General features: G+C 31.1%; 1 protein-coding gene across 1 annotated transcript; it reads right to left on the bottom strand.

The window, feature by feature from the left end:
* Positions 1-8,074: 8,074 nt before the first annotated feature.
* Positions 8,075-11,108, bottom strand: LOC18048829 (probable L-gulonolactone oxidase 6). The gene is made up of 4 exons (XM_024188981.1): positions 10,344-11,108; positions 9,193-9,448; positions 8,965-9,066; positions 8,075-8,825 (listed from the first exon to the last, which is right to left on the bottom strand). The coding sequence occupies exons 1-4, from the start codon at positions 11,037-11,039 to the stop codon at positions 8,101-8,103; spliced, it is 1,779 nt and encodes a 592-aa protein (XP_024044749.1). The 5' UTR covers positions 11,040-11,108; the 3' UTR covers positions 8,075-8,100.
* Between the last annotated feature and the right edge of the window lie 5,845 nt (positions 11,109-16,953).

The following is a 16,953-nucleotide window of genomic DNA, read 5'->3' as shown; positions in this document are numbered from 1 at the left end:
GACCTTCCAGATTCATCGCATTTCTTTTGTAGATTGACTAAAAGCACCCTTTCAGGCTTCGGCTATTGATCTGCGCATGGAAACGACTTCTTGGATGGAACTCGGAAATTTGCTTGCGTAAATGTGAGCGTTGCAATTTACAAGTCCAAGAACTTTCGGGCTTAAACACTTCTTCAAGGGCCCAGGATGGCCCAATTCCTGATGTGACGGCATCAACACGAAGGTCCTTTTCGACATTGTAAAAGCCATTTTATTAATATAAAATATCGAGGTACTCATCTCAAACATTTTCACATGTAACACATGAGAAATTCTATGATATATTAAAGGTATTCTGTCAGTCATATAATAAGTAAATAATATTATAACATTTATGCATTTATTTTAAAAGATTATCATATAAGTGGTAGTTACATTAAATTCAATTACATCAATTGGTTGTATTATATGTGATGTTTTGTAAAATTTCTGAAACACACACTCTCTCCTTAGTTATTATCACAAGATCTTTTTAGTCAAATCACAATAGCAAACGACAACTACTGGTGCTATGAATTCAGTATATAACCGAGAACAAAGTTGTCACAAAACTATACAACTAGAAGAACAATGAGCCACCAACAGACAGCAGTCGTAGTGGTTCACTTATTTTTAGTTTTTCTATATATACAAAGATGTATAAGCATGAAATAATGTAGTAAGACAGTCCAACGAAACTTGCAGGAAACCAAACCAACAGCAGAATCGTAAATGGTAAATAGGTCAAGCAACATTGCATCTAAGTGCTCATACGAGTGCAAAGTCCTGCATCCTTAAAAACTTTGCCTGGTCTACAGAAATAGCCTTTAATGGTGGCGCAATGACTGTCTTGTGAGCATATGCACTAACCTTCAAGGGCACAACCCGCTTTGTCTACGGTCACCCCATCTTTTATTGCTCCGTTGATCACTTGCCTCAGCGTAGCACCACTCTCCACAGGCATCGTCATTGCTTGAAAATCGATTTTGAGTACACGGTTTAGAATTTTCGTGCTAATAAGCAACCCATCTCGACCGTCTGGGCATACCAACTTGGCCATACTGTGTCCGTAACGCGTCGCTACTTCGATTTTTCTTTTACCCATGGTTGCATTTGATATCATTGAAATGAGCTCTTGTTCTGTGGTAGGGTACGCTGCGTTGGCTGCTTTACACACACTTCGATCGGAGAACGATCCAACAAATAAAGTATGTGATCGTGCAACTTGAATTGTTTGATGCACACTTGATCGGATCCTGTGGGTGACTGCAGCTCCCGATCAAGACTAATAAAAAAAAGATATATTGATCCAATAAGTTGTCGGAGCGCGCTCTTTTTGGAACTTAAAATTACCATGCTTGACATGTTAGTACGTTACAGGGGTTGTAGGTTTGAAATACATGTGTTCATTGGCAATGTTGTTTTTAACATATATATAGACTTGTTACTTGTGCACGCAGAATGCTTAATTTGGGGAAAAAGTTATAATTATTTATCACATAAAATACAGGACATAAAACTGGAGAATATTTATCTCTTGTTATCATTATTTCTTTATTTTTCTTGTATCTTGTTGACTGTACTTACCTAAGTTGCGTTCGATTTTGGTTTAATTCAAATTATAAACGAAGAATGTGGTTGCCATTGATTATTTGCTTCGAAAAAGGATATTGTTGGTCGTGGCAGGTGAATCAGTTTTATTTTCACTCCTCATGAAGAACTATGCTTGGAGACACGATCATTTCTATTGGTTTGCGGAGTCAACTTCTTGTTAGCTTCATTTTCCTCGCCATTGTATTTGACTTGTGATTCTTTTTGCTTTTGCACCCATTAAAAATTAAAAAAATAGTTGCCGAAGAAGTAAATGTTATGGTTTTTATTACTTCCTAAACTGTACATAGATTTTGAAAATAAGTTCACTTATCCTGCACGTTTCATGATCTTACAAGTTACAACATTTAAAGATCAGTTTTTAAATGAGCAATTGAATTCTTATGTTGATCTGACTTTCCTAATCTTCATCCAGCAATATTCATATCATTTTTCACATCATTAAAAGAGCAGGGTTGTCATTGATTAGTAACAATAATTGCACACATGGAAGGATCTCCACTTAAAGAGAGATAAGTACCCAATCAACATTTGAACGGTAAAATAATAACTCCAAGTAAAAACATAGTTGACCCCCGATCCGTTCACAATATTACTCACAAGCAACCTAATAAAATAGCGACGAATTCACCAAAAATAGAGGTAGAACTCGTCACAAATAACCCAATAAAGATAAATAAAATTAAGATAAAAGGGAGAGGTAGACAAACATTTTATTATTAACATAAAGATGAGATTGATGGTTTTTCCCCTCTCCTCCCACAAAGAGAAGGGGATAACAAAGTTTTGAAAATAGTATGTTGTTTTCTAATCATATGAAAATAATCATTATTAGGCGGAGTTTTTATAATATTGTCAAACATGAAATTTATATTTGAAAAAGTGTAAATGTCCACAAGAGAGAATGACCGTATGCATATGGGATAGGATCTGATGCTCTCTCTCCCTCTCTCTTAATAAAATAATGCACTAGAATCTTAATCTTTCAACACCAACCAAATTAATAGATCAAATTAAATGTTGACTTTCAATTGTATTAATAACAACTCTAGAAATTAATGATACAACATATTATTAAATATTTTTTCTTCTCTTTCCTTTTATCAACACTATAGCTTAGGGGCTATTGAATTGGGTTTTGGGTTTGGAATATCTTCTATGAAGCTTTTAATGGCATAAAATATGTTAGGTGGTCTTGTGATGCAGTTCAGAAGCGATACTAGATTTCGTTCTAACATACGTTCTTGAGAAGAGGGCTCTCACAAAGGAAAAAATATTGAATATTATTAATGATAAGCGTGTGTAAAGAAACAAGCATAACAAAGCCAATTTATGCTAATTAGGATTATCTTATTCCTAATAAAATTATGATTCCTTATAAGTAAAGGAATATGACTTAAACAAAAATAAATAAAATAAATCCTAATCAAACTAGAAAAAAGGAAATTAAATTTATACTTCTACTATGACTAGATTTGTCTCATACCATCTTGAGGCTCTTTCAACTTCAAAAGCTAGCTCAAGAGGTGACAGACACAACCGATGTGAGGATAACCCCAACAATCTTCCCCTCACACATCGGGCCTTTGGTCAGAAGCATAGACATATATTCTCCTTATTGGATTGTTGGGTTGAAATGTTGGTAAACCTGGGTTCTGATACCAATGTTAAGTGGACTTGAGCCTGTCCCAACCCAAAAGCTAGCTCAAGAGACGAGGCTTTCCTTCACACTTATAAAGTTACCATCAACCCTTTCTACAACCGATGTGGTATAACCCCAATAAAATCTAATGTAACAATGAAAATGTACTCAATTATTCTTTATTCTAGGTCCAAGCACAAGTTGTGATCAATGAATCCTTGTAACTATCCATGTATATCCCAAATAGTGGCGAAGTTAAAAACATTCTTTTTTTGGGGTGAGCTGAACTTTTTTTTTCCAATTCAATACTTTTATATTGTGTAAGATAACTTTTATTAACAAGGAATTGAAGATACACTCGACAAGGGGAGACATAATAAGTCTTACTCCTCAAAATATTGTCCTAAACACTATTTGAGATTATTTAAATAATATATTTACCCATTAAACGATGAATTTAGACAAGAATTTGATAATAGTGGAAGAAGCGACATAACTAATCAATATGAAATTCTTATATAGGTTTCAGTAAGGGTACGTTTATAAATAAATAAATAAATAAATTTTTCAGAGAGCTAGGCCCGGCTACCTCTCTCAGGTTCGCCCATGAGGAAGCCACGTGGACGCTAGGATGGGTTATAGGCTTATAGCCCATACAAAATTTTAGAAACGAATCAACCAAGTCCTTTTAAAAAGATTTATTTACAATGCGATGTTATTAATGTTTTCAATATTTTTAATAATATTTCAACTTTTTGATCCTTTTTAATTTATTAACGTAAATCTCAACTCATTTCTCTCCATCTAAGCGTCTCTCACTCTTTACGCTCTAACTTTTTGATGATTAAAAAAATAAATAAATAAAAACACAATATTAAATGCTTGAATTTTATTTTTATCCGGAATTTAAAGAATTTGATTGACCATATAATCATCTCAAGCTTAGTTACTATTCAATATTATGATTGAATTTAATGTATATCTTGATTCCTAGGAATATTTAATGATTTTTCTTTTGATAATTTTCTTAATTAAGTGCGACGAACTATAAGTCAACTCATTTTCTATTTTTAAATTTCTTAAAATCTAATTAAAGATAAATTATTGTTTAATCTTTTTTATTTTCATTGATAAATTTCAAGAAAAAAAAGTACAAATTATTTTTTAAAAACTAATGTCAATATAGGCTATCCTTAAAAAAAAATAGTAATTAATACATTTACTAAAAATTATTTTAGCACACCTTAAAAAAAAGGTTAATAATAATAATAATAATGACTTGGCCTACAGCTTCGCCCCTTATCCCAAATGATCTTTTGCTGCTGCATAATAGAAACTGTAAGCGTGGCCCGCGTGGAGTGGAATGTTCTATAGTATATAAAGGCTGCTGAATGGCACTTTTATTCCTTTTAAAATTTGTTTTTGCCAGTAAAATTCCTGATAAATATTTGAATACCTCATTTTATTTATGTTCTACAATAATATGATTGGAGAACTACAAACTAAAATTAATTACGCTATTTGTTAAGATATCACTTTTACCGTAACAACGCATTTTTTTACAACTTTTTTTTTAATATCATAGATGAATCGAGATATTAAATTTTATGAAACACTTAAGTAAAAATTTCAAAAAAAAAAAAAAATTTAAGGGACACAATAATGTCATTTTCTTCGTTATATAAAATATTACCAGCGCCTTGCGCAGCGTTGCATATGATACAATATCAACACGTGCATGAGACAAGTGTAGATGCCCAAACTAATTCCATGATCTCCTTAAGGCCTAATGATCATCCTTCATCATCAACTAAGTGATTGATCGCTTTGAGGCGCGTATGCAGAGGGATTTCAATTTTAGTCTTTCTTTTTTGTCCGGCTTTAATTTTTCCTTTTTTTTTTTAGGTTTTCTGTTAAATTATTCTATTGAATTTAAAAAAAATAAAAGAACAAGAGATTTGAGTGACTACTGGCAACCTTCTATTTCATAATTACTAATTTTATAAGAATGTTGGGGGACAACTAAACTAAAACAAATAGAAATCTAGTAATAAAAAGCGCATGCGCATTCGTCAACAATCTTTACTACAAAAGAAAGAAACTTATGTAATGTTTATTTTTTAGAGTGTGAGTGGGGAGTATGGATTCTTCCCACTCCAGTATTTACTTACTATTTTTAAGGGGGAGTGGGAATCCCACTCCGTGGACGCACCAAAGTTTGGAGTGAGGAGTGGGATTCCCACTCCCATGGGGGGAGGGGGGAGTGGATTCCCACTCCTCCCTATTCTTTTTTTACATTTTTATTTAAAATAAATAAATAATATTATTATATTATTTTATAAATTACAATATTATTATATTTAGTTAAAAATAATAATTTACATTGATTCTAAGTTAAAATTACTTAAAAATAATATTATTATACGCATAGAGAATTAATAATATTACTATATTCTATCTTTATTTAAAAATATAATATTATTATATTTATTTAAAAATAATATTATTATATTTATTTAATTAATAATAATAAATATTTATTGTAAGAAAATATTAATTTTGTACTATATTATCCATAATCATGTTTCATTTGTGTTGCTATTATTAATAATTTTTTATTTACATAATTCAAATTAAAACTAATAAAAAATATGATTTACATAATTAAGAATATTAAGAATTATTATTAATTTACAAATATAATCAAATAAAATTTTTATTTTTTAAATATATTTTTATTAAATTTTAATTAAAAATTATAATCTTTAAATAAAGGTAAAATTATAATTTAAAGCCATTTATTCCCAATCTAAGATAATGTAAACACATAAATTGGATTTTGGTTTCAATTTCATACTCTCATTCCAATGTAAGTAAACAACTTACTCCCACTCTCATTTCATACTTCTAATCCCAGGATCCCCACTCCAATCCAAAATGTAAACACTACCTTAAAGGGGTGGGGTTGAAGAGAGGGAACTGAAAGGGGGTTGAAACTGAAGACGGGGTTTACTGAGGAAGAAAGACAAACAAAGACTATTTTAGAAATTAAAGACTAAAGAGGATACAGAAAGAAAATTAAGTTTGAAAAGGATAATGGAGTCACTCAGAAAACTTACACTTTTACAGGAAGATTTCGGGCCTCAACAGTGATTTAATAGGCCAGGATGACCTAGTCCATGATCAGAGAGCATTCTAACCCAAAGCCATTCAGAAAATAAATAATCAAACAGCTCAAAGCGTACATGAGTCTCCCTGATTAATTGTTATCAGGCTTTTATTCAAATAAGCAAAAACAGCTATTGATGTTATTATACAATAAGTGACGGTACAGTAATAAATTCTTGTACAAACTTATTTTGAACAAATTTATTTTGTACAAACTGATGTGGCATTAATTCATTGGTTGAATGAAAATACAAAATAATGAAAATACAAAATAATGAAAATAAATCATGTGGGTCAATAGATATTTAATTCAACTAATTTTATCATGCCACATCAGTTTGTACAAGAATTTGTGAATATATCATTACTCTTATACAATTGGACAAAACGACACCGAAAGTGAAGTTTCTGAAAACGGGGCCAAAAGAAAAAAAAAAAAAACACCTTGAAGTAGAAGAACATAGAACCACATAAATTCACAGCTGCTTCGCATTCTTTTAATCTTTTATGCATAGCAATTAGCAGCTGCAATATGGCATGGAGTCATTGATAAAGCGAGCCCGATTGACGACTTCATCAAACATTAGGTTTCTATTATTTCCATTGTGGTAACCCTTCGTATTTGAACTTGTGAACATGACATTTTCTATATAGTTTAGAATAAGCACGTACGCAACGTTTTGTATTTTTAACAGTTAAAAATAGGTCTCTTGTACGTGCAACGTTTGTATTTTATATGAGTGGTGCCTGATATATCTCAAAATCTTTTTATTCTAAAATTTTATCATTAATCTCAAATAATGTAACGTTCATATAGCGAGATTATGTATTTAATTCATTTGAAACTCATGACAAATTAACAACCACCTGAAGAATGATACATCATTTAGAACAAAAGTTGAAATACAATTCAGTGAAATCTATCATTACTCATTTTGTATATGTAGATATAAAACTTGTGCAATGTACCATATAGAATGTGGTTAATTTAAAAAATAGAATTATTGTTTATCACAAAAAATCCATGACTCGGCTGGATGCTTTACAGTCAAGATCTTAACTGGCTGTCATTAAATTGATTTGGAAAATGATCTTGATGGTTCATGATCACTGATTATGAATCAATTTTGTTTTAACTTAAAATTTTATCTTTATTTAAACTTAAATTTGATATTCCCTTTGGACTGCGTTGTCAAATTCTAGCTAATTAGTTGTTTTTGACTTTTTGGTTTCTTTTTCCCAAGAATTTTTGTTTTTTTCCCCTCTCAACAAAACTACGTCTAAGATTCGATTTAGACTTTGGAGGTTTACACAAAATAAAATAAATAAATAATTGAAAATTTTGGGCTTTACTACTTCGTCAGATTATATACATTTATAATATGCATATAATTTTAAAATAAGTTCACCTCTCCCGTACGTTTCAGTAATTGCAAGTTGGAATCTTAAATATATAATATGCAATAAGCAATTGAAATCTTATGTTGATCCGATTTACCTTTATCTTTAATTTTGCAATAGTTACATTATTTTCACCCACGGTCACTATCTATTCTTTTATTTATTACATGTTTCGTTATCTACTAATCACATGAATGTATGTAATTGTTAAAATAAGAAATATCAATAAACAAATCAAAATAAAGTGTCAGTCTCTCTCTTCACATATGCCTCTTAGAACTTATACGTGTACAAACTCTTGCATCCTTGTAAACTTTGCCTGGTCTACAGAGATAGCCTTTTGTTGGAGCACAGTGAATGTCTTGTGAGCATATACACAATCCTTCCAGTGCACAGCCCTCTTTGTATATGGTCACGCCTTCTTTTAGTCCGAGAACTTGATCTGTCCACTCGCTAGAAAATAGCCCTAGTGGATCATACTTGTCTTTAACTTTGAAGAATTCTCCAGCATTTTTGTATTTTTTGATGACTCCATCAAATACTAAGTTTCGATTCTTTCCCCAGTGGGGAAACCCTCCATACTTGAACACCGCGAGTTGCTCTATTTCTTCAAGTATATCTTCATAAAGCCTTGGAGTCATTGGGTCCTTGCTTCGGTAATAGGTGATATCAAAATCTAATGAATCCTCTTGTTTGCCCAAGTAAGCACTCGAAGCTTTAACATAGCGCATGAGTATGCCATTGTAGAGCTCCAGGCCGCATAATGCTTTGGGCTCTAATTTAATTAATTTTTGGATGTCATCGATGAAGCTTTTAACGACAGACAATCTTATACTGAATGTAGTTTGGTGAAAGAACTCGCCCTTAATTCTAGGATCCCAAGCACAAGCTGTGATCAGTGAATCCTGAGGACTGTCGAGGCAGGTCCCAGATGATTGAAGACGATTGTGATGTCCAATTACAGGATAGCCGGTAAAGGCTATACCTATGTTAAAACCAAATTAATCCAAATCAAAAGAGAGAGAAATTAATATACCGTTACTCACTCCATGAGTAAAATCATATACAATACACACCCACACACACGTACGGTGGTTAATTCAAGGGAAAGGCAGAAGCAATACCATTATTTGTTAAACCAAATGCAGAAGTCACAAGCGTTGACGTAACTAGCTTTGCACCAATGCATTTCCCATTAGCATCACTTCTAGATTCTTGATTCTCCTCTGATGAATTATTTAGATGACAAGATAGATTAAGCACCAGAGTGAAGCAAAACTTAAATTAGCTAGAGCCCTACTACGCGCATTAAGTGTCTTAATATAATGAAACGAATATTGTTGGGAGCTGACCTGTAGTTCTGATGGTTGCTAAAGTAGCTGAAAGCGTGGACCGGAATGGAATATAATTATACACAGCATTACCAGTTGCGTTAGAGGAAATGCGGTCATCAATTCGATATAGTGCCTTGTGTTGACTAGGGTACCAAACTATGTCCGCGAACTCATGTTGATGCCCAAAACTACCTGCTTCATCTCCTAACTCCGAATCATTCTTCATCAGGAATGTGATTGATCGCTTGAACAGAGGTTGCAACTTCAGGGTCACCTATATTAAACAGACTTCTATAACATTGTAAACTTATTTACATAATTGTAAAACAGTGAAAAAGACAGTTTACCTCTTTCTTATGTGTTGTAAACTCGTCCCGAACTTTAATTCAAGGCCTAAAACTTATTATATCTGTATGTATCTTAATTTTCTTTTTAAGGATAATTAATATGGATCCTTTTCAAAAGCACTAATCCTAATCATTTCAAAATTTATTCTGCCCATTGAATCTATATTTTAAATAAAAGAGAATTTTCATGATTTTAATTCATTTGTCTATTTTATTTTATTGAATGTCGTCAGTTTGTAATACACTTTTTGTAAAATAATAATAATAATAATAATAATAATAATAATAATAATAATAATAATAATAATTAATTTGAATAATCAACTAACATGTCGGTGAGAATTCTATTATTATTATTTTGAGAAAGAGAATTCCGTTATAAAAATAGCCGGACCAAAGTGGGGGAATGGGAAACATTTACTATATCTACATCAAGTTGATTTGAAGTCGCGCAAAATTTATTTATTTGAGCAAAATCTTTACATACGTGAGGAACAAATATAGAATTAATGGATCTTAAATAAAATTTAAATTATATATGACATGATAATTAAGCTTATCTAGAAAAAAGTATGATATTATGAAATTATTAATTCAATAAAACAAAATAAATCTTAATCATAGCAAACGGAAAATTCATCATCAAACGTAAAAAGTCAAGCTAATCTAGCTTTAGATTAGTGTTTGGTCCGTGTATCTATCAAATTGATATCATGTGAATGTGATCGAGGCCCAAGGCAACAACCACACACAAACCTCCATCAAGAGAATCCAAACTCTGATATTCCAGAACATCGCAAGGAAATGATAACCATACCATACCTGAGATATAACTCCCAGAACACCAAGTGAAACTTTAGCTGCATCAAGATCCTGATCATTCTCATTGAGCACCCTAACCTTAGCATATCCATCATCAGGTCCTCCGGAACTTACAATTCTTAATTCAACAACATAATCATGAATTGAACTCCCTCGGCCCCATAATGAGCTCCCATGCGCACCCGTGCCGATAAGGCCACCGATGGTCAAGCCCCACCAGTAAGGTGTATACGGCAGCGCTAGCCCGGCCTTAGCGGACTCACCAATTATCTGCCTCAACGTAACACCACTTTCCATTGTTATTGTCATTGCTTCAGTATCAATATTTATTATTTTATTGAGATACTTTGTGCTAATCAATAACCCATCTTGGCCATCCGGGCACACTAGCTTGGGAATGCTATGGGAGAAGCGTGTTGCCACTTTCATTTTTCTTTTGGCGATTGTTGCCGCTGATACTACTGAAATGATCTCTTGTTCTGAGGTTGGGTATGCTACGTCAGCTGCTTTACACACGCTTCGATCGGGGAACATGCCGTAGGAGTTTGTGATGGTGCAGCTGGAATTTTTTGATGATGAACATTTGATTGGGTCCTCTGGAGGACTGCAACCCACTATAAAAACACATAGCAAGAGGCATTCAGATCGGAAAAGATGCTCCAACAATCTGCTCTTTTTGGAACTTAGAATTGTCATTTTGAGAAAGTTGGTAGGATCGAGTATTCTAGGTTTATAAATTAATTTGGGACAGATGGCTTATACATGCAGCGATGGTACACATATTTATAGTTGTGTAGCGTACAAGAGTTTCAAACACCGATTCTCTCGGCATTAACTCCAGCTCACATCTGAATCCTTAGAAGTCAAGATCTTTCCTGACTATCGATCATCATTTCTGTGAAATTATTTAATTTCATTAATTAATTTAAGCATGCTGATTGTGGCCATGTTTCGTTTTTCTTTGGATGCAGCTGGAACCCTGAAAACAAATGGAAAATGAATGCTGTTATTATTTTATACACCCTGGAAAAGTAAAAAAAAAAAAAACAATCCACAAGTGGGTCTGTTTATTATTTTATTATCATTATCATTTTTTTTCCTTGAAATCATGTGGTTTTTATTGCTTCAGAAGTAAAATGCAAAGATTTTAACCAAATTCCTTCCTCCACGTGTCGATGTCTTGCAGCCTTTGAATTTGAAGGGAAGCTTGTAACTCGTGGAAGCTGTGCCTGCGTGCTGCAAGCATGAAAGATAATGGAGTGGTGCAAATGATGTGTTATAATATTTGAAACTTATATTAATCTCAATTCAGGTTTTTCCACGGAACTCAATTTATTAGTTGTCAACTAATTAAAGAGATAAAAAAGATTACTTTTAAGTCAATTACAAATAATATAACCTAACAAATGGCGTAAAAGTGAGCCCGTAATTATTTTTTTTCTAGATTATATAAGTCATATGTCAATAAAAAAAAAATAAAAGTAAATAAAAATTGGGTAAAAAATAATAATTTAAAATAAAATGATTAGAATGATAACACTTAAAAAAATTTACTAGTTGAGATAAAAATGATGATCAAATTATAATGGATTTTATAGAAAAGAGAGCAATAGATTTTTTTATTGGACAATAATAATAATTATTATTTTTAAGAAAAATGAAAGTATTGAATTTATTTCCATTGAAAGGACTAATAAAATGAAGAAAATTAAAAGTTAAAATCATTAGTTATACCGCGAAGTTATCAAATATAAATTTTTATGAAAAATAAATCTTAGTTTCAATGAGAAAATTATCAAATATAGAATTTATATTAAAAAATCTTAATTTTTGGATAATTATAAAATAATAAAAATTGGACTTTCTTACACATGTTACTTGAAAAAAAAAATAGAAGAATAGTGTATTAATAAAAACAAAAAACAAAAATCAGAGGCTCTCCTACAATTTATGGCCCTGAACAACCGTCTAATTCGGCCAATACCGCAATGTAATTGAGTGCGTAACGTGTGTCTCATCCAACGCACTATTCCGCACTAAAATTTACAGAGGCATGCGACATAACAATAATTCAGTCAGTGGGTACTTTAACATTATGTGATTAATGGTTATCACTAGCTGCCGCCGTGGCAGGGCTTCAATGGATCGTTTTTCCTGAACTTGTTCACATTGCTCATAAACACACCCACTTTATTTTTCTGGAGTTCCCGCTTTTCATGATTGTGGGTTGTCAGAATAATTAATAAGCAGTGATGAAATTCATACTTGTCATAATCATTCGCACTTGATCGGAGAGTTGGTCGATAATTGCATTTAATATTGGCTTCCCACCTTCTCATCTTAATATATATACTCATGTAAGTGTGTGTGTGTGTGTGTGTGTGTGTAGAACAAAATTAGTAGTCGGAGGGCACGTACAAATACTTTTATCTCTACAAAATGATTTGGAATAAAAAAATAAAAGGTCCGTAAAAGCTAAATGGCGTGAAACTCAAAAATTCTACAAGAAAATCATAGAAATTTGGTAGTCTGGTGACAATTTCAGTATCCATGCATTTAATCGATTTTATATTTACCATATTAATTTTTTTCTTTTTTTAACTCAATTTAAAAAATAAAATAAAAGGATGCACCAAATTCAAATAAAATTTTGAATTGGACTGCTGGCATCCCTCTAATTTCCTTATAAAATTTCTATTTCAATTATTTTATTTTATTTAAAAATCTTATTTTTTTAAAGATATTTTTTTTTATTTTTTAGTTTATTTTTTATTTTTAAAACTCAAAGTAGTATCCTACTAATTTTCTTTTCTTTTATAATTTTGTTGTTATCCTACACATTAAAAAAAAAATTATGGGTGATGGATTTTGAATGTCAATCATAGCAATCTTAGATATAAAAAACCTTAATCAATAAGAAATAGAAAAAGAACAATATTATCTTAAATTTTTTCAATTTATTTTGGTCAGATGAAAGTGATAGGTAAAAAAAAAAAAACTAGATTGATTATAAATGAAAGTAATTTGGTAAAAAAAAATTAATTATTTTTAATTCTTATTTGTCGTTAAATATAATTTTATTTGAAGTTATAAGGATAATGAAAAGTGCCAATAGCTCTACTCTTAATTTTTTCGATTCTAATACCCCGATTATACAACAACAGACGATTCACTAAAGAACTTTGTTTAAAAGAGTCATTATATTTCACCCCGTAAAATTATCTCACCAGCCATTTTTTTAAATTTACTTTATAACTTTCCATAATTACACTTGGTAAAAACAAAAAATTATTATTATCTTATTTTATTCTCTCTATACATCTCTCTAGCATAACCATCACCCTTCTCACTTATCTTCGTCAACAATAAGTTCACACCACCACTACCATCTATCTTCTTGACGGTCAATCCATTACCTCTATCAATATATGATGAGTTTCAATGTTGAGTTTCTGTTAAATTTTATAAATAAGTGGTGGATTTTATTGTAGTTGATGATATTATTGGTTTTGATTTTTGTGTGATAATCTAAGATTTTGTCTAATTTTAATTTAGGATTTGATTAGATGAAGTTAATATTTAATTCAAATTATAAATCAAATAAAAAAAGAGAGATTTGAGAGATGAGAAGTTAATCTATTGTGAGGTTGAGAGATAAGAAAAAAATATTTATTTTAAATTATTTATTATTTTTCAATAAAGACAATTATGAAGAAAAAAATAATGTTAATTGAAAAGCGAGGGTTAATGAGATAAATTGAGTGCGTCAAATATCACTACTTCTATTTGAAAACCATTAGCCTAAGATGGCCTTTAGAACTTGATAATGTTTTTCTTTTTTAAAAAAAAAACAATGAGATATAATTATGTAAAGTCTAAATTAACTTTTTAACCCTAATCTTACTTGATAGTTTTGAAACTTGACCAAATATCGCTTAAAATATGGCCCCCAAAAAAAAAATTCAATAATGCTTGTGTATAGATGAAAATGAAGTAGCCTTATTATTAATTATTAGTAAATACAGAATAGGAAATGACAAACAGGAACAGGAGCCGCATCGCGATCCGATCAGGGTGAATCTCGTTGGGGACCCGGAGCTTGCGTAAGCATCTCGGGGTCCTCCCGGAGTGACTATTTTTCAACTCCTCAACATAATCATGCACCGAAATCTCCTTCGGCCATAACGGGCTTCCACGGGCAACCCCAGTTCCGAAAAGGCCGCCAGTGGTCATGCCGTCCATTCGGCAAAGCGAGCCCAACTTTGGCGGCCTCATTAATCAACTGCCTCAATGTGACGCCACTCTCCATGATCGTCAAGTTCAAAGATATGGTCCTTTTCGAAAATAAAAATTTTAAGTAAATGGTTTAGATACCTTGTGCTGGTGAGCAACCCATCTTGGGATGCTGTGGGAGAAACGCGTTGCTGCCTTCATTTTTCTGAGGTAGGGTAGCCGCGTTGGCTGCTTTTCCATAAGCGTTTGTCAATTATTTGATGAAGATGAGCATTTGATTGGATCCTGTTCCTGTGAAAAGCTTAAAATACTAGAATCTCGAAAAGCTTAAAGCGACAATCAAGGATTTATGCTATTTTTGTATAATTAATGAAGAGGATATGCACCAAGGTAACGTTATTCCAAATGCAGAAAGAAATATTGTCTATTTTTGTATAGCGCACTGCCCGAATTCGATTGATCACCTACTAAATTTTAATGTGAAACTCACAATATTGATGGTATTATCAAATCAACATTGGTTGTGATAGAATCTAAATAAGATTTTTCTCATTATGTTTGATGATCTTCTTTAGTCCTTTGAGCTATTGAGAAATAACGAGCGAAATACAAGCACCCCTCTTTTTTTTCCCCATTTCTTTGGAGTGAGTTCAACTTGAAGACGATGTACGGATACGTGGCGAACTCCCTATTAAAATATTTGTCTAATCCATTCCTGATAATTTCCTGTAATTAGAAAAGTTCTTGCAAAAGTTGATATGACCGACCTTAACCGTAACTAAAGCCAAGGTTTTGTCTGGTAACTGGATTGTTACCTGTTGGTTATTAGTAAACACTCTGCAACTTATTATTATTATTATTATTATTTTGAATTGAGGTAGTTTTATTCCTCGATTTTTTTTATTAAAACCTAATAAATTTTTAATTTTTAATCTTTAAAAAATATTTTTTTACTAAATGCTATTAACTTTAATTTCGTAATTAGAACATTTACATTTCACAGCAATTTTTTATTTTAAGCCAAAACCTCGTAATATCAAATGAATCGTAACAATATTATTATAATTGTGAGCATATTTTCTAAATATGTAAGTAATGATAAATTCCTTGTAACCAAACACAACCTAAGTGATTGTTATTCAAGATAATAGAAACTTAGCGACATATTATAAATTAAGTGGATAATAATGTCTGTATGATTTAAGGAATTTGCTTCTATCTTGATAGTTAAAAAATTTCTATTTCTTTGGATCTAAAAGTGTATGTCAAATCCTCCAAGTCAAGAAAATAATTTCTTCTTCTAAGACGTCTGTAAGTCTTTAACCATAAAATCCAAATTTAAAGCTTGTTTCATAAAGCCACAAAATATTTCTCATTAATCACCTATAGGGACACTCAGGACTGTAATAACTTTTTCAAGGTGATTATTCGAGTTGGAATTCGGAGGTAAAGGTTTAAAAACGAAAATACACTATCAGAATAATGCTTGATTTGAAATCTGATAGTTTATTTGCAATTTATGTAGGCCCCTTGAAACACTAATAATAATAATAATAATAAGTCACTTACTAATATTGATTTATTTCTAAGAAATGTTGTAAAGATGAGTATTACAAGAGATATAATTGCAACTTTCATGTGGCATGATTATACACGTAATTCATGATATTTATTGTGTAATTAGATAATTATTTTTGCTTAAACAATGTGTTGTAATTTTATCTTAATTATAATTTAAGAAAAATGACAACATAAAACTTTTTTAGCAATGTTAATACTAAATTAATTATGACATGTTTGTCTAGGTACTTTTATGATTTAGTAATTTATAATTTATTTAATTTTAAATGAACTATTTGATTAGTTAACGGAGATTAAATAAAAAAATAATAATATTTTAGAATTTTCTAAAATTTTACTCTATAACTATAAGATGACTTAAATATTTGGTAAAAACTGCTTTTTAAAAATGGTACTATGAGCACATACTCACTAATTTATATCTTTTTCAATTATATCTATCAAAATTTGTATCCTTTTATTTTTAAAATAGAGAATATAAAAAAATGATGCAAAACATGTTTTCATTTTTAAAACATAGAATATAAAAAATGACACAATACATATACTTAAATTCGGAATAAAACATCTATAAAATATCATTTTCATTCTATTTTTGTTTACAAACAATATCAATTTTTTTTAAAAAATACCGAATAGGCTTTTAATGACCCAATTCCATTACCAGCACGCACAGATACAGGCTATCAATTCGGTGATTCATTATGAATTTCAGCGAAGATAGAAAATCATAGTACATGGACACGGTTCATGTCAAGCTCCTGTTTATAGTGCAACTTTTACGACAACCTAAACT

Source organism: Citrus clementina, unplaced genomic scaffold (genome assembly GCF_000493195.1).
Source record: "Citrus clementina cultivar Clemenules unplaced genomic scaffold, Citrus_clementina_v1.0 scaffold_3, whole genome shotgun sequence".
Lineage (NCBI taxonomy): Eukaryota > Viridiplantae > Streptophyta > Magnoliopsida > Sapindales > Rutaceae > Citrus > Citrus x clementina.
Note: the sequence above shows the minus strand (reverse complement) of the source record. Positions and strands in the feature narration are given on the sequence as shown.